Source organism: Hyperolius riggenbachi, chromosome 3 (assembly GCF_040937935.1).
Source record: "Hyperolius riggenbachi isolate aHypRig1 chromosome 3, aHypRig1.pri, whole genome shotgun sequence".
Classification (NCBI taxonomy): Eukaryota; Metazoa; Chordata; class Amphibia; order Anura; family Hyperoliidae; genus Hyperolius; species Hyperolius riggenbachi.
The window spans coordinates 144,268,082-144,292,235 of NC_090648.1; the positions used below are offsets into that span (position 1 = coordinate 144,268,082).

At 41.5% G+C, this 24,154-nt stretch overlaps 1 protein-coding gene across 2 annotated transcripts in view; it reads left to right on the top strand.

The window, feature by feature from the left end:
* MAP2K5 (mitogen-activated protein kinase kinase 5) overlaps window positions 1-24,154 on the top strand; it is a 221,107-nt gene that overhangs the window by 95,624 nt on the left and 101,329 nt on the right. For both annotated transcript variants that reach the window (XM_068275037.1, XM_068275038.1), the window contains exons 9-14: window positions 8,327-8,366; window positions 18,401-18,469; window positions 18,557-18,638; window positions 19,819-19,880; window positions 20,599-20,647; window positions 23,353-23,426. In XM_068275037.1, coding sequence (XP_068131138.1) covers window positions 8,327-8,366; window positions 18,401-18,469; window positions 18,557-18,638; window positions 19,819-19,880; window positions 20,599-20,647; window positions 23,353-23,426 — 376 coding nt within the window. The remainder of the gene's footprint in view (window positions 1-8,326; window positions 8,367-18,400; window positions 18,470-18,556; window positions 18,639-19,818; window positions 19,881-20,598; window positions 20,648-23,352; window positions 23,427-24,154) is intronic.

Here is a 24,154-nt window from a genome sequence, read left to right on the forward strand (position 1 = left end):
TCTGTCGGTTTTCTCTGAACCCAATTATTTTGCTACATCATTAGTCATTGTTTTATAATGGCACAGGTCTCAGAAGTAAGATTGCCGTTCTGATGGAGGATTGCCAGGGCTTCATACAATGACGGACAGGCGGGATTGCATGCTGATCATATTTCTGTATTTCATTATTTTCACGCTAATTTTCTTGGACACCTTCAGTGTGGAGGAATGTCCTGTGTGTTTCTTTAGGTAGGGGTGCCTTATATGTGTTTGTAAGTGCTGAAGTCCTACCTGAGTGTATTCAGTGTTACAGAAGTGTCTTATCTTGTTCAAGATCAGACTGTTAGTGATCTCCGGGTAAACTGTATGCTTTCGTGTCACTTCATTGTCGGTAAATGAATTCTAAAGAAACCTTAACCGGGCATGCTGAGATGAAGACTTTGTGTTAGATAACAGGTATCTCCTGCCTATTCTAGGAGTCATATATAAATCATTCATCCAAAGTAACTGAGTTTTTTTTTTCCTTTCTCTTGACCTACAATGTATTTTGACTTGTGAGTATCCTATAAAATATATATATTTATAATTTCTGCTTCCTCTCACACAGTGCAGTACTGTGCTGCTACTACGCCGTCATCCATGTTTTTTTTTTTTTACAAAATCATAGTGGTTCTGGTTCATCATGACTTAACTCGGTACTCTGTAATACTTTTTTTAAGTCTTCACTGATGATGGCCATTTAAGCCAGAAACCTTTTTTTGCAAGTTGGAATAGTATGGCTGTGTAAAATTAAGAGTTTAAAGGCACACTATAAACATGCCAGTCTGGATGTGTTTAGCTTTTCAGGGACATATGGTATGTTTTGCATATTTACTTAGTGATGCATCATGGGAGTTCCTCTTTCCTCATATGTTGGCGTATTCTCCTAATTTTGGTAGAACTGTCCTGCGCAGAGAGCATATGGCAACATTACCTGCAGTTCCATTGCGTCGTATGCAAGCTACCAGGCTGATCCCTTGCTAACACATAGAGGGGACAGACAGTCAGGGTTCCCTCAAGCATGTGTACAGAGCTTAATGGTGCCACTGGTACACAAATGTTCTGTTGAAATAGGTGTACTGGAGGCAAAAAGTTTTGAAAAAATAAAATTATGAAGGTGTTTCTATGTGTATAGGAACTAAAGTCTGTTGCATTAGAGGCCTGGCAGAGCATCACCTTGGGATGAAATCTGTTGATGTCTATGCGTTCCAGACTTCAGGCTGTAATTGACTGTAAAAGATTTGCAAACAAGTATTGAAAAGTGAAAGTTTGCTTTATGATCATTATTCTGTCCCATCACTTTTGGTCTTTTAACAAGTGGGAGGCACATATGCAAATTGTTGTCATTCCTACTCCATTCACCTGATTTGGATGTAAATACGGCCTCAAATTAAAGCTTACCGTCTGCAGTTAAAGTACATTGGCCTCAATTCACTAAGCTTTATTAAACACTTAATCAAACCTTTGATAATTTACCTCATGAGTAAAATAAAATTTTGAATTCACTAAGATGTTATAGATTTATTAAACGTTTTATCGCTAAAACATTCGATAAATCTTTAACATTCGATAAATCTTTAACATTCGATAAATCTTTAACACTGAGTTTAAAATTAGATTTTACTCATGAGATAAATTATCAAACGTTCGATAGTGTTTGATTAAAGCTTAGTGAATTGAGGCCATTGTGTTTGTTTCATTTCAAATCCAATGTGGTTGTGTATAGAGGCAAAAATAATAGAATTGTGTTGACGACCCAATATACTGTATATGGACCCGACTATGTGTCTGTGTGTGTATATATATGTATATGTATATATGTGTGTGTGTATATATATATATATATGCGAGAGTATGTGTAGGCTCTGCCCAATTTTTCTAACCTTAACACACAATTACTCAACGACCAAGTGTGTGAGTTTGTGGTCTTTGGCATCAATAATTTGCATTGACATTAAACAAATCTGGCTGTTGGCTCCACCCCCTTTTCTGAATTTGAATGCCAGTCATCCAATGACCAACTGTACCAGGTTTGAGGCTTTTGCTATTAACAGTGCAAGAATGACCGCAATTAAATATTCCCCTTGAAAATCAATAGGTGAATTTTGATTGGCTTGTGTAAGCTCCACCCACTTTTCTGAATATTAATCCCAGTCACCCAGTGACCAACAAGTTTGAGAACCCTATCATTAACACTGTAAGAATGGCTGCAGTTTACAGTGAAATTTGTATTTGTCTCTGCCCACTTTTTGATTATGGGGATAAAAAGTATCCTATATGTTATTTCAGGTAATGTACTATGTGTGTGCGAAATTTCATTCAAATCCGTTCAGCTGTTGTTGCATGATTAACAAACATCCAAACTTTGCATTTATAATACTAGTGACATACATACATACCTACATATACATACCTGGGGCTTCCTCCAGCCCCCTTCAGGCCAATAGCTCCCTCACTGTCCTCCTGGGCTGCCTCAATCTTCTGCTAGGCCGTCCGGTAAATCCCCCAGTCGGGGTGAGTCGGCCCAATGCCCTCCTGTCCCCACAGAACACTCCCGGCAATGAAAACACGATGGGGGTGCGCCATACATGTGCAGTATGCCGCGGGCAGCTAGCATAGGATCATGGTGGCCCGGAAGGACGGCGAGGGAGCGATTGGCCTGAAAAGGGCTGGAGGAAACCCCAAGTATGTATAATTTCTTTCTTATCCTTTCCCCAGATCTCAGGAGTGAAAAAAAAGCACTTTTAATCTTGGTAGTTCTGGTACATATGGAGCACAAAATATTTGATTTGCCTCTAAATTGTCACATGCAGTTTAGGGGTTCTGTTTTTTTGTAATTTTTTTATCAAGGGGATGAATTTTTCTGCTGTCTGTTAAAATTATTATTACCGGTATGTTTAAAAGAAAAAGGTTTTGCTGTTCAGCTTCCTCTGATTTCCAACATTCGCAGGACTGGTTCACTTTAAATGTAGTCTTTGTGATGTGTTTTGTGTGTTGTGTTTGTTTTTTTTCTGTAGAAATGGAAAGCTTTATTACATACCATTTTACGAGAGGAATTGAGAGGTTTTATGTTCCCATTTAGATATACAACTTGCACTGTAATGCGCAGCTCCGGGGTTTGTTGGAGTCTTGGAGATTGATAAGGCGAGTAGGTAGCAGGCTTGAAGAAGCAGCTAAGACGAGATATTTTAGGGTTTTCACATGTTAAAGTTTGTTCTGTTGATTTCTGTATGAAATAAGTTGTGTTGCTTGGTATTTTCGTGTAAACCTTTACCTGGGATTCAATCTTTTGAACTGAGGTTTCTGTTTAAAATAAATGGCTGCAGTTTTATTGAACTTCTTAATTTAAAGCCCTAGTACAATACGTTTAATGCTCTGGTCACCATGAAGATAGCCAGGCTATTCTGTAAATGCCTGGAAAACCACAAATAGCTGTAAACCAGGTGTTAGCTGTTTTTCACCTTTTAAAGGCTACCCATATAGTGCATTGGAACAGGCCTATAAACACCAGCTCATACACATAAAATCGGGAAAAGGACGTACGAGATGCAGTACACATATAAAGGAAGTGCATGCTGGAAGAGGGGGTGCATTTTGTTTGCAGGATTGGAGAAGATCGAATTTCCTGAAAGGGGAAGAGATTAAGATATGCTGTTATGATCTGAAACACAAATGTTTAAAAACAGAAGCTATAGGCCCTCTAGACCTTTAATGTTAGGGCTGAACTGTATTGTATGCTGGGTCCTTAATCAAGATTGTGTTAAGTAGTGCACCGGTTTACTATTTACAATACCAGATTTAAAATGTGCATATATAGAGTATTCATCCTCGATTTTTGTTACTGGGTGTGTGTGTGGGGTCACACGCAGGGCTGTGGAGTCGGTACAAAAATCATCTGACTCCTCAGTTTTTGAAACCACCCACTCCGACTCCAGGAACCCAAAATTGCTCCAACTCCTCGACTCTTACTTCTTAGTTTAATTTTCGCAAAGGCTATGGATTTGGTACACAAATCTTCTGACTTCGATTCCTCAGTTTATTGAAACTTCCAACTCAGACTCCAGGTACCCAAAATTGCTCCAACTCCTCGACTCTGACTCCAAAGCCCTTTGGCACTCCAGGGATTTTTAGATGAGGCAATTTTACAATGACTATACCTCCCAACTTTTTGAGATGAGAAAGAGGGACACTTAAGTCACGCCCCTGCCACATCCCTGATCACGTCCCATCACACCCCATAGTCACACCTTTAGTCACGCATACCATAAAGATTTCATAAGAAAAATGTTGTTTTATAATTCAAACCACACTGGTCCTTTCTATCCTGGTTCATTTTTCTTCCTACTTACATTTTAAAATTAGTAATATATTTAAAGGATGGGAATAAAGTTTAGAGTCAATAAAACACATTTTTAGTAGAGAACTCTAATACATTTACATAGAACGAAGGACAAAGTCCTGAAAGAGGAACAAATGAGGAGGACAGAGGGACAGGGTTCCCAAAGAAGGACTGTCCCGAAAAAGAGACAGTTGGGAGCTATGGATGACTTCTTCACTAACCTCACCTTACTTTGGAACTTCTCATATACAGAGGTGCCATGTGTGTTCACTGGTATTTATCCCTACGTGCCAATCATCCACCTATTGCTTTTTCATTTGGGGTGGGGCCAGATGTATTCTTTGTCGCTGGGTTTGGGGGCGGTATATCCCCACATGCTGACACTGCTAGTCCTTAATAATAACACAGATTTGAGACTATCTGAAATACTTTACATTCACTATCACGATAACTGAGCCTCTCAACTGCCCTCTGTAAAATTTGCCTACAATATTTTCAGCCACTAGCGAGTCGACTTTCTTCAGTAACCATGGTTTTCACCTTGCAGTCATGTGCAACTTTACAGCAGAACCCTCCAAGATCTGCTAACTCAAGAGGCAAGAAAGGTCCAAATGTTATACTAATAGCAAAAGAGACCTAAATTCCAGCCTGTAGCTAAAGTTTTACCTAACTCCTCAACATCCAGCACTTGGCTCTCCGTCCAGAACGTTGTGGTTCAGCTTCATTGGCCCTTTCTCTATTGCATTTTTCATCATGTCAAGTTGCTTCTTTGCCTCCTCTGATAATGAGGTTGTCTTTATACTCTTGAAGAAAGGCTAGCTGACTTCAGTATCAGAGTGAAAAGATTATTAAGCAGGTGAGATTTCCTGGGAGAATGTAGTACATGTACATGCAGAAAGGTTAAAAATTGCTATAGTTAGAATTTACAGGTCACTGCCTCATCTGCTAACCCCTTCATCTACTCCCCCAGTATTTTCCCCCTTACCACCTTTTAGATTGTAAGCTTGCGAGGACAGGGATCTCCCCCCTATAGTTTCCTGTTTCTGTGCTTTTTATCAAATTAACATTTATCAGTATTGGTCATGTTTTTCAAACTACACATTAATTGCATGTAGCTGTACTTGTGTCACTGTTTCTCCTGATTGTACAGTGTGTAGAATTTCTCATTTATCTATGCTCCTCATTATTGTATGTTTTTTTGTACACTGTACAGCGCTACGGAAGATGTTGGCACTATATAAATAAAAAATAATGATAAATGTTGATTACATGATTCCACCACTCTTGTCTGGAATACACAGCTCCTGAAGGCATATAAAGGCTGCTCATGGAGGGGCAATGTTACAGTATTTGGCTAAATCCCTGTTGTAACATTGCTATGAAAGGGTATTGCTATGTGCAGTTGGGCAGACTGAAGTCTGTGTGTGTCACCAGGGGCACCTCTAGCCATTTTGTCACTCCAGGCGAGAAAACCTGTGGCGCCTCCTCCCCCCCTCCGGTCATCTCCCCCCCATGAAAATAATCCTAATACAGCAGTGTTTCACCAAAAAATTATCGTAATGCGGCAGCCTTTAACCAGAAAATACATGTATTGCGGAAGTGTTTCATCAGAAAATAATAGTATTGCAGCAGCGTTTCACCAGAAAATAATCGTAATGTGGCAGCGTTTAACCAGAAATTACACTTATTGTGGCAGCGTTTCACCAGAAAATACATGATGCTGGCAACGTTTCACCGGAAATACACAATGCGGCAGTGTTTCACCAGAAAATACACAAAATACACAACGCGGGCTGCGTTTTACCAGAAAATACACAATGCAGCAGCATTTCACAAGAAAATACACAATGCGGCAGCGTTTCACCAGAAAATACACATAGGCAGGGCTCCACTTTCATGAGGCACAAAGTGGGACAGAAGGAGGCACAGGGGGACTGAATAAGGCACACAGGGCGACATTGGGAGGCACAGGGGGGCAGATGGAGGCATGAGGGTCAGAATAAGTCACAAAGGAGGACAGAAGGAGGCACAGGCGGACAGAAAGAGGCACACGGGGACACAAGAAGGCACAATGGGCAACAAAAGGAGGCACAATGGGGGACAGAATGAGACACAAAAGAAGACAGAACGAGGCACAGGAGGACAGGAGGAGGTCCACAGAGGGGCAGTGGGTGGTACAGGGGGACAGAAGAAGGCATGAGGGCCTGGAGGAGGCACAACAGAGGACAGTGGGAGGCACAGGGGAAAGAAGGAGACACAAGGGGGGGGGGGGCAGAACGAGGCACAATAGGGGACAGATTGAGACACAGAGGGGGACAAAAAAGGTACAGGAGGCAAAAAGAAGGCACAGGAGGACTGAAGGAGGCACACGGGACAGGAAAAGGCACAAAGGGGGACAGAAAAAAAGCACAAAGGGGCCAGAAGACGACACAGGAAGACAGTAGAAGGCCCAGAGGGGGACTGAAGAATGCACAAAGGGGGACAAATAGAGCCACAAAAGGGTGACAGAAGAAGGCAGAGGGGGATGTAAGGAGGCACAGGGAGACAGGAGGAGGCAGAGGGGGACAGACAGAGCCACAGGGAGATAGAAGAAGGCACAAAGGGGCACAGAAGGAGGCACGGGGGGACAGAGGAAGGCGCAGGGGATAGAGGTGGCACATGGGGACTGAAGAGGCACATGGAGATAGAATGAGGCACAAAGGGAGACAGAAGGAGGCACATGAGAACAGAAGGAGGCAGAGTGGGACTGAAAGAGGAATATGGGGCAGAGGTAGCACAGGGGGACAAAGAAAGGCACAAGGTGACATAGGGAGGCACAGTGGAACAGAAGGAGGCAGAGGTTGCACAGGGGGACTGAAGGAGGTACATGGAGACATAAGGAGGCACAAAGGGAGACAGGAAGTATAAAGGGAGACAGAAGGACAAACAGGGGGTCAGACATGGCACAAGGGACTGAAGGAGGCACAAGGAGACAGAAGGAGGCACAAAAGGGACAGAAGGAGGCACAAAGGGGGGGGGGAGTAAGGATGTACAAGGCACAGAGGGACACAGTGGCAGCTGCCTGCAACTTACGCTAAGTAGATGCAAGTAATAGAACACCCGTGGATGGCGCTTAGTCAGGGGGTGGGGCTTTATCCATGGGGCGTGGCTTCATTCAGCAACATGGCGCCCCTAGGACCAATGGCACTCCAGGCAATGGCCTGTACTGCCTATGCCTAGAGGCTCCCCTGTGTGTCACCCACTGCTCGTAGAGTCAAGACAAGGAAAGACATGTAAATCTGCATCTGGTGAGCACATTGTGCCATGAGCTCATACAGTATGGATTATACAGTGCCATTGTATGTTACTTGTTACTCTTGTTCCATTGCTTCCACTTTTCCCACTATTCCTGGTTGACTCTTCTCGCACAGACTTTGGCCTGTTACCCGTGTTGCTAAAACACTACCATCCCTGACCTCGGCCTCATAAATAGTGCCTCAATGCTATCATCCCTAATCTTGGCCTCTTCTCAGTTGCATCCTTGGCAATCTCCGACTATGACCTTTCCAGTCCCTTTGGTGGCTGTGATGTGGGTCTTCTCAGCAGGAAAAGACCCATAATCCTTTGTAGGGTTCTCTGACAAAAAAAGGCAAGCTAACTAGACTCTATGTACTGGGTGAGCCTTCATCACCCTGGCTGGTTGGATTGTAACATGCAAACACTGGGAGTATATATCAACTCTATGCAAGTGTCCTGGGTGTTCTTTCGAACGTGAGGACCAACACAACATAACCGTTAGCGATTCTCTGAAACGTTGTTTTTGGGTTATAGTGCCTCCCCACCACCCAAAGTAAATAAATAAAAGGTTGTTATACAATGAGAGAGAAGTGACACTGCTAAATATTAACTTTAGATATACTGTTTCACAATCAACTCTCACGTGTTAGATGCATAAGCAATTAACCCCAATGTATTTTTTTTCTTTTTCAGAGCTTATCATGTTCCCAGTGGGAAGATTCTGGCAGTGAAGGTATGCGCAAATGTTTTCCTTTTTTACAGATAAAGAAAATCTAATACATGGACATAGTCTAATTTTTATCAGCCAGGCTTTAGAAAATAATGGGATTATTTATTTATTTGTTATAAATAACCTACTAGCTTGCTTGACTATCTGTTTTAGAGCTTTTTCTAGAATTTGAATAGCCTATTTTAGAAATATTTGTTAATTCACATCTAAGAGAACACAATGAGCTGGTCCAGGATTTATTTTTTAAAGTTGACCATATCTGTGATAATATAATCATTTCATTGACTTTGCAAATCTATTATTATTACTGATTTATAAAGCCCCAACATATTCTGTGGTGCTGTACAGAGCAAGAAACCAACTTGGAGTACACAATAATACAGACAATGGTATACACAAAGTATAGACACTGGTACATAATGCAGAATTGGTAGGCATAGTAATTACAGTGACAAATGTAACGTGATGAACAAAAGACACAAAAATGTGAGAGAGCCCTGCCCTTGCAAGCTTACAATCTAAAGGAAAAGGGCGGAAACAAGAGGTGGGGTAGTACACAATATGTATACTTAGAGGCAGTGTGTTTTTGGGTTATATTTAATAAAGAGTACAACTTGGCTGGAGGTTGAAGGGCAGGAGAAGAACAATAGAACACTACTATTGGGTATGCAGGTTAATGTTCTGAAATTTTATTAACTACCGACTTTCAATGACCATTTTTGTACTTGTAGATATGTAAAAGTTATGTTACTGGAGCAATACATTCTCAATAGTTTCTCACCATAGGGGTGCTTGCTTGGTAAATAAAATGATTGGTTTTAAATGATTACGGTATGTGTTGGAAAAATAAATCAAGCATCCGTTTGATCATATGGAAAATACCTCATAAAACACACAATGGTTTTGTGATTCTATGTTGTATTGCTTACATTTTAGTGGCTTAGTAAAATTAACAGCATGGAGTTAAACTGGTTTACAGTCGTAGATCTGAATCTCAACCAAACCATTATCAGCATTGTGTTTGTATTTATCCACCACCATGTTTCATGGTAGTACATAAAAGGCATACTGATCATTGGTTCTCCCAAAATTGGTCTTGGACAGTAGTAATGACATAATATTATGAACTCTGCTCAGAGACAGTAATGCAAATTATTCACTGTTCTCTGTAAAGTGTTGCGAAAAAGTTTTATAATGTTTATCTTCTTGCAAAATGTCCCCCTCCTCATTCATTCAACTCCCGATTCTTCATGACCATATGTACTTTTGCACACCAGATGTCTCCGTCAGAAGTGCGCAGACGCAATTAAAGCCCATGAGAAAGGATAATGTTTGTTCTCACTAGGCTGATCGCCACATCTGTTCTGTCTGCTTCGGTCGGCGTGCTCGATCTCCGCCATGCAAATACTCACATGTCCCCTAGTTCCGCTGCTGCTGACTGCTCTGCCCGGTCCTGGTAAACAGATCTGTGCCAGGCAGAAGCATGGTGAGCCTCATTGGATTGCAAAAGACCAATGGGAATCCTCAGCAACAGGGAGGATTCTCATTGGTTCATGGTTGACCCATGAAAATTCTCTCTGTTGCTAGAGAGAATTGGTCTACTGTAATCCTATGGGGAGCCACATGCTCCTGCCAGCCCTCCAGTCTGTTTATCGGTTTCGGGATGGAGCAGAACTGGGAGACATGAGTATTAGCCTGGCGTTTGGCGGAACAGGAGACGGCGATGGAGCGCAGCTACTGTGCCGACTTGCATCCGCTCTAACGGGAACCATGCAGTGGCAAGTTATTGACTGATAACTGTGACCTTGCAAAGTCATGAATGCCTCCAGTTACAGATTGCTCTGAAGAGTGGACACCATGTCAAGTTCAGTGGACAGGATCGAGTTTCTGAAGGAACTTCAAGCCATCCTTGGTTTAAAAAATGTGCCAATTCTGAATGTCTTGCTTTAATCACAGGCTCAGTGGAAAGAGGGATGCAAGCTCCCCACTTTTAGCAGCCGCTAGTAATTTTGCTGGATCATCTCAAAAACATGTAGTGTTCCATACCCCTCCGGCGTATGAGGAATTGAAAGACAGATAACCCTTTTCACGTGGACATGTAATCCCATCTTATGCCCCGCAGTGGTTTACTTACTGTAGCAGACAATTATGTCGCTGGTGATTAAGTGAATTAAAACTGAACATCAGCCTAATTTGACCTGTGAAGTCTGCTCTGTCGCTTTGTTTTTCTGTGGTGCAGTTTCTGCACAAGGTCTGCTCTGACAGCCTGTGATAGATTGCTTTATTTAGAAGTGTATATTTTAAAGGCCTACAACTAATTCAAACAGAGCACTGTAAGTAAATTAATTGCCAGTCTTTGAAATTCCATTTTATTTGATGGCCCAAATAGACTAAGTGGCTGTTGTTGTTTTTTTTTTTTTTATTTCACCAATTTTTTTGTTTTAATATGTTCAACAGCTTAAACAACAAGTGGACTGAGAGGGATATGGAGGCTGCCATATTTATTTCCTTTTAAACAATACCAGTTGCATGGTTTCCTGCTGATTATTCTGGCATCAGTAGTGTCTTATCCGCACACCTGTCAGATTTGTTTCAGAAAACATCTGATCTGCATATGCTTGTTCAGGGTCTATGGCTAAATGTATTAGAGGCAGAGAATCAGCAGGACAGCCAGGCAATGTGCATTATTTGAAAGGAAATAAATGTCAGCCTAAAGATCCTTCTCATTTCATGTTCCCTTTAACTGTGTACAGGGGGCCTTAAAGTAAGTGAAAACAGACTAATGAGATAAATATTTGTCTCTATCCTCCTACTTCAAAAGATAACTTTTAGATATCCCACAGTTTTATGTTAAAAAAGTAGATTTATTATTTTGTCTCATCTTAATGACACATTCTGTCCCGTGTCTCAGAGTGCTGAAATGTATGCTCTGTTGACCTTTTTATCTATATCCTGCTCTCAAAATCCCAGTTCTCTGCCAGGAAAGGGTTTTATGGCTGTAATTCCTTATTAGTGAGGGAGCTACAGTATGACTGGAGAGAGACTGTCACTTGCATAGCTGAATGTTAACTCTTTCAGTCAGAGAAAGCAGAAAGGGAAAACTGCATAGGTATGGAGTATGTAAAGTGGCAAGCATACAATTTCTACCGCATCACGTCACTTGTCACTTAATGTTCCCTTTAGGTTAAGTTACCTCCTTGCATGGGCGTAACTTAACATGCAAAAGCATTCATACAGTGGCAGCCAAACATGATAGATAGTTGGAGTGTCAAAATCTGCAATGCAAACATGGTTTTCATTTTTATGATTTCTCAGTGTAGGGGGCATCCTGACTGAACAGATCTAATTCAGAGCACTGTTGTCCTCCAGATATCGTGAAATAAAAAATAAACCCAGTTTATGAAATTAACGTTCAACTTTGATCTGCTATTTCCATAATCCCAGTATTTATCTTCCAAATTTTTTAAAGTATGCCTGTTTCAGTGATCTTTATTGTAAAGAAGGACCATGATTTCTCTATTATCTGTAACTGCACTTATTGCTATAATGACCATTTTCCTGGTATCTAGTGGCTTTTGAAAAATTCATGGGCTTTCTCTTAGCTCATCTACCAATCTGAGTTCAAGTGAAGATCAAACAGTACAAGAACTATTGCCTGTCAGAAATTGATGCCTCTGTTCTCCTGCTTGAGGGACAGAACATGCTGTCACTAAGAGTTCCACAGAATGAGTTCCACTGAAACAAATATAGGTACCACAGTTTTCTGCACTGCAGAATGTCCAGTTCAGCATCATTCCTTGGCTGCTCCCCACTGCTCTTCCTTGACGCAAGCCCCTCTGACCTAGACCGCATGACCTCATGTTCACACTGTATACAGGATCATTTATTTCCAGTATTTTTTTTTATAGCAATTATATATATGGGGGGTTTGGAGGACATCTGTCATCATACATATGTTTTATGAATATTTTTATGCAAGTGTTTAGTAAAGTTTTGTATTTTTATAAAAAAAATTACATTTGTACTCAATCAGGCCATATCCCTTCCATAGTTGATCTCAAAAGGTTTTTTTTTTTTTATATATAGCTTTAGCATATTAAGCAGCTGCACAATACACATCACTCGTTCTCTGTCACAATGTTGCCATAATATTTAAAGAGAGACTGAAGCGAACAAAAATTCCTATTTTTACCTGGTAGTTGCTTCAGTACTCTCAGTAGATGTAAACCCGCCGCATCCCCGAGCCAAAATGAGGGCTTTAGACCCCCCCAAATCCCAAGGGGGGCAATTCGGGCAGCGCTTCCTGAAAGAGGCAGAGCTTTCTGCTGTAAGTCTGCCTCTACTGATATCAATCGCCGCAGATCTCCGCCTCTCTCTGACTAAATGATTTGTACACTAATATCTATATTCAGCAGGGCTGTGGAGTCGATGCAAAAATCATCCAACTCCGACTCCTCAATTCCGACTTCTTGACTCCGACTCCTTAATCTAATTTTTACAAAGGCTATGGATTTGGTTCAAAAATCATCCAACTCCGACTCCTTAGTTTATTGAAACCAATGACTCTGACTCCAGGTACCCAAAATTGCTCCGACTCCAACTCCACAGCCCTGATAATCAGTAAGGTTCCTTTTTCAATATGGTCACCATCCATCACATTAAATTATCAACTTGAGTTGAATGGTAGATGTGAACCTTCCTTCAGACACTGCGGGTCTTCTTCCTGACACTCTTAGCAATACTACTAACCTTCATATTACTCCATAACATATCTTTGGAACAGGAAAATGTTTGTAGTTTTCACTTAAGGTAATCCTTGGTCGTTTACGTCACCATCATATGCTCAGTTTATATTGCTGAGGTTAATTTTAGGGTTGTTCTAACTCAATTCAGACCAATGCCTCTTGTCCCTTTGAGGACCAGAGGATTTTTTTTTCTCTTTTCACTTCCTGATGCTTGTGATTGGACTACAGTGGTCAGGAGGAAATGAACACTGCTCCTGACCGATGCACGAAACTTCGTTGTCTTTAGACAGCAGAGACCTGTGCTGGTGGGGATGTGCTATTGCATACCGTGCTTGGGAGCCGCTGGCGGTAAAACTATGCTGCATCAGGCTTAGGCAGCCACAAGTGCGGTGTGGTTTTAACTACCGGCGTTCCAGAGTCGGGTTAAGGAAGATTCATGGCATTCTTTGCAAATACCCCCATGGTCTCATGTCGGATTCAGTCCACAGTAACCTATTTTACCTGAAGATTATTTTTCTGTATATGTATGCAAACACAAGCTCAAACCTGATGTTGGATTATTATTTAATTCTGTATGTACCTTGTTATAGCCAGCCAATAAGATTTTTCCTATAGCCTATGTAAACGTACCTGACTTTTGGGTTCTGTTCCATTGAGAAGCAAGACCATTTATGAGAGAATCCTCTGACTGTTGTTCTATTACCACCTCTTCAAATAACATAAGCAGCCTATTTCCTGTGGGAGAGAGCCCCCCCCTCCCTACTTACACAGCAGTTTGACCTGTCCCCAGGGTACCTTCCTCCCTCGGCTGCACCTGACACAGGTTAAATGCCTCTCACACTTTAATTGAGTAAAATTGCTATGATGTAGCGGCAAATTATTTTTTTTTCTAAGTTTTTTTTTTTCCCCTGCACTGAAAAATGTAAGTGAGTGGAGTTGGCAAATGACTATTGATTTGGGGAAGTGTGTTTTAAATTTCTCTTGGCAGTTCTATATTACAGTTACAAGCTGGATTAGTCAGAGCGTTTATAAATAACCCTAAAGCAAGCCTGTGATTGAAACAGGTTGCGTCTTATTCTATTCGTTTTGATGCCAGCATTCTCAAATTTAATTTATGCCTTTGCATATCCCGTGTCTATATTCCTTCCCCTGCTACATCTAAATCTTAATTTATATGTCTGTTCTGACGGCTGCACAGATATACGAGTGCATTGTATAAGATGCACGTCAAGACACTGCATGTATATTTCTGTCAGTGCCAGAGGGAACTCGAGTGTATAGAGAGGAAGATGGGGTCTGCAATGAAAGACTACATTACACTCCAGTCAGGTAGTGTGGGTGCCTTGTGATATGGGCTTTGGCTTAGTGTTTGACAGCGGGCATTCTTGACTAAGTATCACAGCACTGAGCATTCACAAGAGGGTCGGTGGGTTGAGTCCCCTTTGGGCGAATTTACAAAAAAATGAGCTAAGGAAACTAGGCCTGGTCAACCAATCAGATATTTTGTTTTGTTTACCTGTGTAGGAATTGGCTTTAATCTATTACAGGAAAGACAGAGCACAAAAAGCAATGTCCACTCATGCAGGGCTGTAGATTGCAGGTATCCACTTGTACTTATTGCTCCTCACAGCGAGATGGCACAGCTGCCCAGTTCCAGGCTTGAAAAAACACAGCACAGAATACAAAACCTGGCTGGCCTCTGAAGCACAAAATGCAACTGGCTCAGCTATAAGACAAAAGCAAATGACACAGTCCTGACATTATTGCGTACTGTTATGGTCTTTTGCAACTTTCTTAGGTCACTCAACTTACATATATAGCCATATACTTTGGTCTCTGTCACTCAAGGGCCTTTTCATGAAGGTGTGTTAAAACTTTGCTAGACTGTTCTAAGTGTAAAGTGTAAAGGTCTTACCTGCTGAAAACATGGTATGACTTTAAGGCTACTTACACACCAAGACGTTGCGTTTTAGGGGATGTTATGGTCGCATAACGTGCCCCTAACGCAACGCATGGTGGTGTTGAAGTTGGACGTCAGATTGAGCTGCGTTATGCAGCTCTCAAAGCAGCCTCTCCAGGTTAGTGATAGGAAGTCCGGATCTTTTTAAGGATTCGGATCATTTGAATCGGATCATTGAAAAGATCCGGATCTTTGAACTGAATCATTTGAATCATTTTACTAGGGAAGCAGACTGGGTGAAATGACTAGCAGGAAAGGACTTTCCCTGCACTGTACATTCTGTATGTTCCTGTTTCTTCCAGAGAGACATCCACTGTGAACCGAATCTTTCATTGTGATGATCCGGATCAAATGAACGATTCGTTCATGATCCGGACCACACTACAGTCCTACCACAAGTCACCACAGTGCAGTGAATATTAATTAGCCTTGTGGGTGGCCGCGGTGGAGGAGGAGAGACCTCCTCCTCCAACATTACTGAGCATGTGCAAGCAGTCTAACGCTGCTTAGCCCAGTATATCGTACAGCATGCAGCACTTTGTTTAAACGTGCTGCGTTACTATGTAACACAACGTGGGCACCGTGAACAGCACATTGATTTTACAGTGCTGTGAGTTAGGCTGCGTTACTGGCTGCTGTAACATGGGACTTTAACGTCCCACTGTGAAACCAGCCTAAAGCACACCTGAAGTGAGAGGGATATGGAAGCTGCCATATTTATTGCCTTTTAAAGAATACCAGTTGCCTGGCTGTACAGCTTATCTTCTGCCTCTAATACATTTATACTTAGACCCTGAACAAGCATGCAGATCAGATGTTTCTGACTGAAGTCTGACTAGATTAGCTGCATGTTTGTTTCAGGTGTGTGATTCAGATACTACTTCAGCCAAAGATCTAAAGGAATACTAGGCAACTGGTATTGTTTTAAAGGAAACAAATATAGCCGACTCCATTTCCCTCTCAATTCAGGTGTCCTTTGAAAAAGTGAATTGAATAACAAAATATTTCCTTTATTGATTAATTGAAGATGACTGTTTCTTTCCAGATTCCCCTCATATTTTTTTGAACCCCTTCATCTTCCTCTGTATATGCCAACAAAATACAATACACCCCCTTTGTTATGCCTAACATTAAACATCCCTCCAAAGTCAGGTCCTTGCTGATGCCTAACCCCCCTCAACGCACAATCTTTTCTGATGACACCTAACTCTATCTATTATATTAATTTCTTCCCATGATATCTAACCCTATCTTTTCTAAAATAACACCTGACCCTAATCTCTAGTCCTAACCTGCACTCCATTTCCAACATTTTGTCAGATGTATGCTTTTTCCATACAGGTGTTTGGCTTTTGTATAGCCAACAACTATTGACCACAGTGTAGAATAGCCAAACAACAGTGCCAAGCTGAAGCACTGTTGCTGACTGTCAGCATTCAGGTATACCATAAAAAAAAAAAAAAAAAAAAAAAAGGCAGTATTTGTATAGCGCCTTTCTCCTGCCGGACTCAAAGCGCTTGCGAGGCAGCCACTAGAGCGCACTCAGTAGGCAGTAGCAGTGTTAAGGAGACTTGCCCAAGAAACTCCTTACTGAAATAGGTGCTGGCTTACTGAACAGGCAGAGCCTAGATTTGAACCCAGGTCTCCTGTGTCAGAGGCAGAGCCCTTAGCCATTACACCATCCAGCCACTGTTAAAACTGGCATCCGGCAAGCCTTTGCACTCTAGGCTGGCCTGTGGTCAATGTATATTGGTTTCAGTGAGAAGAAGTTCTTTCACGTGTTAGCCAGTTTACATCATGTGACCCAATTCAGCCAAGTAGGCCAGGTAGATAGAGCAGGGGCATTGATGCAGTGTTTTTATTACAGAGATAATTCAGCCATTTCTATTATTATTATTATTGATTGTTTAGTGTCAGCATCTTCTGTGGCGCTGTTCAATACAATACAAAGAATGACATGCAAAATAACACAGTAGTTAACAATACAAGATTATGGTTGATTATAGCTGCTTATAGCTCATACAATAAACAACAGATCTTACTTAGGGGTGGAAGATGAGTACATACATTACACAGCATTGAAAGACAGAGGGGTAAGAGAACTCTGACCAATTAGCCTTACAATCTTAAGCCCCATCTACACGATACAATTCTTGATGTGAGTCGATTACGATTCTATTTACAATCCGATTAAATCCGACATATCCGATTGGGATTCAATTCAATTCGATTTGCCCTTGTTTTGCAATGGCAAATCTAATTGAATCTAATCCCGATCGGACATGTCAGATTTAATCGGACCGTAAATAGAATAGTAATTGAATCGCACAAAGAATTGTATTGTGTAGATGGGGCTTTAGAGTTTAAGGGCTAGTACAATAGGTGAGGGGAAGTTGTGTCTGAAGTGACCTAGGCAAGAGAATATGCTTACCTGAAGAGGTGAGTTTGCAGGTTGCGCCTAAAAAGGGTAAGTGTGGGTGAGTGGCGGATGTGTTGAGGGAGAGTGTTCAAGAGGAGGGGAGAGGATCGAGAGAAGTCTTGTAAGCGGGAGTGAGAAGAGTTGACCAGAGAGGAAGACTGAAGACTATTGTTAGTAGAGCGGAGATTGCGTGTAGGATGGTATCTGAAAATACGTTTATTTAGATAGAAAGAAGCTAGTTTGTAATGAGCTGTGAAGGCGAGAGTCAGGATTTTGAATTGCATGCTTTGTGTGCAACTGGCAGCCAGTGAATGGACTGACAGAGTGGGATAAGGCTGGAGAAGAGGGAGGAGAGGTGGATGAGTTGTGGTGATGAGTTCATGATGAGGGGGGGCAAACGATTGGCAGGGAGGCTAAAGAGCAGAGAGTAGTCTAGTCATGAAATAATCAGAGCTTGGCCAAGAAGTTTGGTAGTGTCCTGTGTGAGAATAGGGCGGATGCGGGAGATGTTTTTCTATCTTACGATTCTTCTGGCTTTTTGGTTAATACTCAGTTTCTCTCCATTAAAATGAAACTACCATAAAATTACAAACTGTTTATTTGTCTGTAAGTGGGCAAACATATAAATTTAGCAGGGGGTCAACTAATTATTTCCCCATGGTATGATCTATAACTTGTTTGAAGGATTCCTCCAGGGTAAAACGTTTCTGTTATGTCTGCAGAGAGTTTGATATAGGCACTGCTGGATGTTTCTTATCAAAGTCCTGCCGCAGAAAAAATGTATGGAGCCACACATCCTCCGCCAGCAGAGAAGAGCACACTGGTTTTGTAATGGAGTATACCACTGCTATCTGTGGCAAGCCGAACACACATTATCAGTCAGTGACAAGTGTTTTGTGTGTGTTCTCCGTAGGTCATCCCGTTAGACATTACTGTGGAGCTGCAGAGACAGATTATGTCAGAGCTGGAGATTCTGTACAAGGTGCGTGAGCTGGGCGACTCAGTGCTGGGAATTGTTGTCACAAACAATGTGTCGGTTTCCTGACAGCACCACTCTTTTTGTTTACAGTGCGATTCTGAATACATAATCGGGTTTTACGGGGCTTTTTTTGCAGAAAATCGAATTTCTATCTGTACGGATTTTATGGATGGTGAGTGTAAAAGGATGTCTTTTTCAGAAAAATATGTATGTTTTAGACTTTATATAAGAAGTAGACGCCGACTTGTGAACGACCCAGCAATAAGAATGGCCCGAAAATGCTAAATTTGATTCTATGGGAACAAGTAAAAAACATTAAAAAAAAAAAAAAAAGACATTGTAGAAGGAAATCAAGTTAAAAAAAATTCTAAAAAAAATGTTTTTTAGATGTGGCTTGAATTTGTAAGCAGCAAATTGAAGTGGTAACTTTGTTCACAAAGACATTATTTGACTATCACCCATTAAAGATAACATTTTGAGTTGCTGCTACTCGTTCTTGGCTTTGTGCTCATCCTGTACTTTGATAATGAGTGAATCAATGATCCAGACTAAGCATTAAGATTAAAACTTTCAGCTAACGTAATTTTCAATAATTAGTGAAGTGATGGATACACACAACAGCTAAGATCTAGCAATTTCTAGCAATCTAGCAATCAAGATCTAGCAATTACAAAGGTCAGCAGTGAAACACAATAACACTCCAAAAAAAGGAGGGTACAAGGGAAATACTGAATTCAACACATTTCTAAAGGGATGGCCCTAATGGTACCATTAAAAACTTACCTTTGCTTGGCATGTAGCTACTATATGTAGAGTACATATCTACATGCATATAACACATGAATTTAGACAAGTACTAGAGGGGTGATTGAAGTATTTGTGATACACCTCCTGCTGTGGCCTCCACTATGCTGGTCCTCCTGTTCAGGCCAGACCTGCAAATGTGCTAGAGGCTGGTACAGTTGTATATTAACAGTTCCCTGGCATCTACCTTATTATTGTGGGATGGGAGTAATGTACTAGTCCAACAGGAGATTACAAAGTGCTTCACACAACACCTACATGTTTCGTCTTATACATAGGGCTTTGTCAGAGGAACACCTACATAGCAATAAACATCCCCCAAATCAAAGTCAACTCTGTGACACCTTTCACCAAAGACATACAGACTACTTCCTGACAATTCTGTGAAATCTGTCAGGACTAGAGTATATATCCTTGTTGCAATACAAGTCATTGCTTGGGACAAGGTTATTGTGTGATATAGAGCTTTACATGATTCTGCGTTACCTTGCTTGCTGTTGTGAGAATGTGGCAGCATATTCTGACATTATTTCCCTTTAATGACACAGGAGGGTCTTTAGATGTGTACCGGAAGATTCCAGAGCAGGTTCTGGGCAGGATTACAGTTGCTGTAAGTTGTCTTCTTATTAAACTGTCCCTGCTTTACATTTCCATGGTCATACTCTAGAAGATAGGAATGAAAGTCTTAAAGAGGAACTCCAGTGAAAATAATGTAATAAAAAAGTGCTTCATTTTTACAATAATTATGCATAAATGATTTAATCAGTGTTTGCCCATTGTAAAATATTTCAAATCCCTTATTTATATTCTGACATTTATCACATGGTGACATTTTTTTTGCTGGCAAGTGATGTAGCTGCTGCTTGCTGTTTTGACAGTTGGAAACAGCTGTAAACAGCTATTTCCCACAATGCAACAGGGTTCACAGACAGGAAACTGCCAAGACTATGTACTCAGAATTTCTTTGTGGGAAGGGTTTCACCACAATAGCAGCCATACAGCACCCCCTGATGGTCTGTTTGTGAAAAGGATTAGGTTTCTCATGTAAAAAGGGGTATCAGATACTGATTGGGATAAAGTTCAATTCTTGGTCGGAGTTTCTCTTTAAGTAAAATGTGCCACCTAGTTTGATACCTGTATAAAGCAAGCATTCTCACTCTCTCACTCACTCTCACACTATTGCTCTCTCTGTCTCTCCCAGTAATGATAAAACAGGCATATAGTTTTAGTGGTTGGAAATAAATCCAGCACCTCAGAGCTGCACGAGCAACAATCTACTGAGCCACCTGCCTAATTTTTTATTAACACTTTGTTCACTTCACTCGTAGGTATTAAAAGGCCTAACTTATCTTTGGAGTTTAAAGATTTTACACAGAGGTGAGACACTGTTTAACTTTCACTTTGATAGGCTGGTGATTTGATGTGTATTCAAAAGGCGGAAACTTCCCCTCACAGAGATGCTGCATATGCTAGGAAAGAACACTGACACTAGAGTCAGTATACAAAAAAAAAACAAAAAAAAACTCCTCGGACTACTCTATGACCAAATATTGTATCAATGCTTAAAGGATTTGTGAAGTGACAGGGATATGGATACTGCCATATTTATTTATTTTTGTACAATTCAAATTTCCTGTCTGTCCTGCTGAATCCTCTGCCTCTATTACTTTTAGTTATAGACTCAAAACAAGAATACAGATCAGGTGTTTGACTGGATTTGACACATGCTTAATTCAGGTTTATGAATCAGACACCAATGATGCTCGAAAGTTCAGCAGGACAGCTAGGCAACTGGTATTGTTTCAAAGGAAATATACCGGTATATGGCAGCTTCCATATCCCTCTTACTCCAGGTGTCCTTTAAGTGACTCAATCTTTTGGTGTGTGGGTTCAGCTTTATTGTTTCAAGATTAGCATGTTAACACATTATAAATGTAGAAGCTCTACCTGATTTGCTTTTAATCGGTGTAGCCATAGATATGCATTATCAAACGCCTCACCTGCAGCGATGAAAGTGACTCCAGCACCAGCAAGATGCTTTTAAACTGTGACGTTATTCCAGAACAACGTGATGCATAATGTTTCTCTGTGGAGTTAAATCCTCTACCAAGTGTAATATATACACAATATATACATATACATATGTAATATATACACAATAAAGAGCAATTTACGGAAAACACATTTTTGTTAAGAGATTTGTAGAGGGCATGCCATGCAGATGTGCCAGTCTGATGCATGGATTTATAGAGCTGGCAGATTTCCTGCCTTATATTGCTCTACTCAGGTCAGCCCTGTGTTCATATGAAAATATACCAGAAATTCTATTTTATTCAATAATATTTCATGCTATGAGTCTGCTGGTAAACAACAATCACGTATTAAATGTTGAAGCAGATGGCTGGAATTCTATTCAGTGTCATCCCCTCACTTAAAAAGGCACCACAAAAAGGCCTCATAGAAAATCTTGCTGCCAGTCCACTTGGGACGTCCTCTGGTATCTTCCAATTCTGGGGTCTGCTGCAGATGAGAAGCCACGCCATTGCAGTGGTCTTGCCTCCTAAGGTGCCTTCTGGTAGGGTTCCTGGCTTGTGCTGCCACTCACTCAATATTCCATTGTTTCCTATAGCATGGGGCATAGTGACAATAGTCACTTGCCTGCCTTTGGAAAGAGTAGCCTTGATGCAGCATGGGGGTTGTGGCCAAAAATGGGACTTACCGGCCACTCAACCGCCCACCTGTTTGCCCACTAGGACGCAGAGGTCCAGATAGCAGAAAGGCAGGCTGGTACACAAGGTATGTTGGATGTTTGTTGGAAGGGGTGCAAGACTGAAGACTCCACAAGTGAGTATGATGGGAGTTTGATTGGAGTTTAGAGGATGGTGAGCCTCTCATTGCCTGGGTAGGAGAGAAAAATATTATTGTGGATTCTCATTGTTCTGGGACAAGTCTCAATTCTTCTTTGATCGGGCAATCTTGCGATGCTGGCATTTTGCTGAATGACTGCCCTGATCATACTTGTTGGTTAGTGAAAGTTTCTCAAGGCTTTTTGGAGTTGGTCAGCCATATCTTGGTAATACAGGTTGGCAATACAGGAATACTTGGTAATATAGGAACACATTGTGAACTTAAGCCTCATATGAGATCAGATGGTCGTTGCCTAATCAGACTCAATGTGGTCACATAAGGTTGCAGTCTAATGCCTGTGTGGCTGTTGGGTGTCCAGTTATTGTCTTTTACTCATAGAGCTCCAATATGCATTATGGCACTGTACAGTTGCCACTAAAAGGACACTGCTTTCACCTGGTTTGAGTAGACTCCAGCAGTGGCGTTGCAATAGGGGATGCAGAGGTTGAGGTGGCACCGGGCTCCTGGACCAGAGGGGCCCTCCTTATTCCATCTTATTGGCTTTTCATTGGTGCTATGCTGGTAATCAACACCTATATGTGCATTGAATAGTAGCAATCCTTAACTGTTTCCTTACTCTGATTACACCTCTCTGACTCTGAAACTGCCCTTGGTAGGTTTTGGGGCTTCATAGCAATAGAGTGCATGGGACACCATGTAAAACTCTTCCTGGGGCCCTAAGCTCCTCATGTTTGCCACTGATATCCAGTTACTTCATTTCCCCCTTTCCATAGGAAATGAGACCTCTGTCCAGCAGTCACTGGTTAGACTGTAGCATGGAAGTTGGGTTCTGGGTGCATGTCTAACTTTTGTACCAGAATTTCAATGGCCACACTATAGTACTGGGGGGAAATGGATCTAGTACTGTACCAGACCTTGAACTCCAGTCTAGCCCCACAAGACAGTGATTAGTCTGTGCAAGGTTATGCATGGCCATTTTCATCACTGTAGAGAACACTGGGTCTTTTGCTGAGCAGATCTGTGGCTCATAGCATTCAATCAGACTCCAGCTCTCTTATTTTGCATGGAGTATGTAAAATGAATGGAGATATTTGAATGTGTTGCCCAGAACAACCATCTAAACATTTGTATTGAGTTTGTCATTACAGGAGTAGAGTTGTGCACATAATATGTGTAATTATGTCTGAAGATGGTTTCTTTTTTGTATTTTACAGATGTTAAGCCTTCTAATATGCTGGTGAACACCCGTGGACAAGTGAAGCTGTGTGACTTTGGTGTCAGCATACAGGTAAGTCACATGCCTGCTACTGACCTGTTGCACAATGCCCAGCTTTTCATGTCGCCACACTGTGCTGTTTAGTAACCAAGCTAATTGTGTCCATGACTCGTCTGCCATGTGTCAATCCTGAAAGCAGTTGTATAAGTTGCTGGACAGTGCAGGTCTCTCTAGCAAATGAAGGGTTAAACTGAGTAACAGATGATGTGGTAATTGCTAATGGGATTGTGGCCTCATTAATATGCTTTCTGGGGAGTTAGAAGAAGATCAGTTCTGTCCACACAAAAGAATGAGGTGGGGGAAGGCTTCCAGGGGAGACTGTTATCAAAAATAATAATAATTAATAAAAATGAATGTTGAGCAAAACAAAGACTGTGAGGTCTGGGCAAGATCCTCCCCCCAAATTGTAATTAATTTCCATCTCTATGTCTCCCCAGAGATCACCCATCAGGTTGACCCCTGACCTTCCTGTCATGTCACTTTGAATAGGCCTCTTCTCTAGCTAGAGGCCGCTAGGCTCAGGGGGCCAGTAGCTATTCTATTTGGCCCCACCTGCTGCTCTGCCAGACTCGCTCATACAGGCTGCCGTATTGTGTCTCGAGCTGTGTCTGTGTTCTCTTCTGCGCAATGTGTATGTCAGTCAGGGTCTTCAAAACATTATGACACTTGAGCACCCTGGCTGTGGTGGTCCTCCTGTGTTCTCTTCAATAAGAGGAAATGTGTCTAACTTGTTGCACTGT